Source organism: Etheostoma spectabile, chromosome 14 (genome assembly GCF_008692095.1).
Source record: "Etheostoma spectabile isolate EspeVRDwgs_2016 chromosome 14, UIUC_Espe_1.0, whole genome shotgun sequence".
Classification (NCBI taxonomy): Eukaryota; Metazoa; Chordata; class Actinopteri; order Perciformes; family Percidae; genus Etheostoma; species Etheostoma spectabile.
Window position 1 is genome coordinate 18643173 of NC_045746.1, and position 1724 is coordinate 18644896.

General features: G+C 39.2%; 1 protein-coding gene across 1 annotated transcript in view; it reads left to right on the forward strand.

The window, feature by feature from the left end:
• The first annotated feature begins 1150 nt into the window (after positions 1-1150).
• The window catches only part of LOC116701518 (fibrocystin-L-like), a 2832-nt gene continuing 2258 nt past the window's right edge, over positions 1151-1724 (forward strand). The window contains exons 1-2 of the mRNA XM_032535258.1: positions 1151-1193; positions 1531-1724. The exon at positions 1531-1724 is cut by the window's right edge and continues 17 nt beyond it. Of these exons, the coding sequence (XP_032391149.1) occupies positions 1657-1724 (68 nt within the window). The 5' untranslated portion in view covers positions 1151-1193; positions 1531-1656. The remainder of the gene's footprint in view (positions 1194-1530) is intronic.

A 1724-nucleotide genomic window follows, 5' to 3' on the forward strand; every position in this document is an offset into this window, starting at 1 on the left:
CAAGCCACTGTATGTGTTTTCTTTGTCCACAGCAATCCCAACCAAGTGGTCCCAAAATGTCACAGTTAGATAGTAACTGTCGTAAACATATTTCACAATATTCTTAGTAAATCTATACAGTCATTCACCGAAAGAACCAAGCAGGCCTGCCTTGTTGCACAATCCAATCTTCCAAATTTGCCAGTTTGTTGTTGTTTCCCAAAGCGCTGGGATTTTAAGAACGACAACACACAGAGAGCAAAAGATGAGGGACATCATGCATCGGATGTCAGGCTTTATCTTGGAAATGTATTTACTTACTTGATCTAATACACAAGATCTTCAACAGAGTTGCTGCAGGCGTGCAGCTGAAAATACACATTAACATGAATCCAAGATAATTTAACAATAGTTTGTAAAGTTTTTAATTAACATAGCTTTTATGATAGGCCTGGGTAAGGTAGCAATCTACAGATACAGGTAAGCCTAAGGATTCACTGTTCCATATTTTAACAATAAAACATGATGTATAAATATATGAATATGTCAATTATTATTTTAATAGCTTAGTATTGTATGCGCCATAAAAAAAATAAATCTAAAGGCTACAGGCTACCCTACACGTTATTCTATGGCCACTTTAAAATTACCAGTGTTATAGTACATTACAGAAAAGAGATATGTTATGTTAAAATAAAGTATGCATGTATTGCATCGTTTATATATTCTATTCTATTTCATTATGTACAGTACATAAACATAAACCATGTCACTCACTTTCCCACCTTACAGCACCGAGATGATGGACGTCAACGTGACCATCGAAGGGTCTGTGTGTGACGTTCAATCCACCAACAAACACACACACGTCTGTGGACGAAGACGCTCAGGCAGTCTCAGGAAACCAAAGTCAGAATCAGCATCGGAGACAGAGGCATCGCCAAGATGGTAAGAGGGCACAGTCAGATCCCCTGACCTTACATCGTTTGCACATGTAATGGACTGATTTAAATAATTTTTAAAATGTTTGTCTCAACAGTATTTGTCTCTTTTTTCAGGATAATGCAGACTTCTTCTACATTGACGTGTGGTCATCCAGGTTCACAATGGGGCGGTCTGTCTCCACCGAGAAGGGCTCGTTTGCCGTCATTCACTACAGGCCAGACCATCCGCTGGACACCAGCACCCCTGTGCTGAAAATGCTCCCATTCAAGGTACAAAATGCATGACTTTATCATGGGTGTGGATTTATAATGGAGATCATGATGTCAGATTTCTCTCTCTTCTGTATTACACATTAGTTTTTTTTCTCATCTTCTGGTCACTCAAGACTTAGTAAAAAGTTAAAACATATAGTGTTTAATGTATACAGGAGATATACAAAAAAATTGTAGGAACACTGGAGAAGTGGTTGATTTTTTATGACAAACATTTTCTGAATTTAGAGTTTATCGATGTTACATAGTATATATATGTTAATAAGTATTCATAGTGTTTCTATCTATCTATTTATCGTTCATTGTTCTGTTCTTGCTGTTTCTTTGTCCTCAGGAGGGACGTTGGTGTTTGATGAAGCGACATTGAGCGCAGGCAGAAAACATCCTGATCACAGATGGTGGACGGCTCAGATCGGCCAGGAGGGGGCGCCATTCCAGCACAAAGCCATTATCACACTTCATGGACACTTGCGCTCCCCTGAACTTCCTGTTTATGGAGCCAAAACGCTGGCTGTCAGAGAGGGAGTG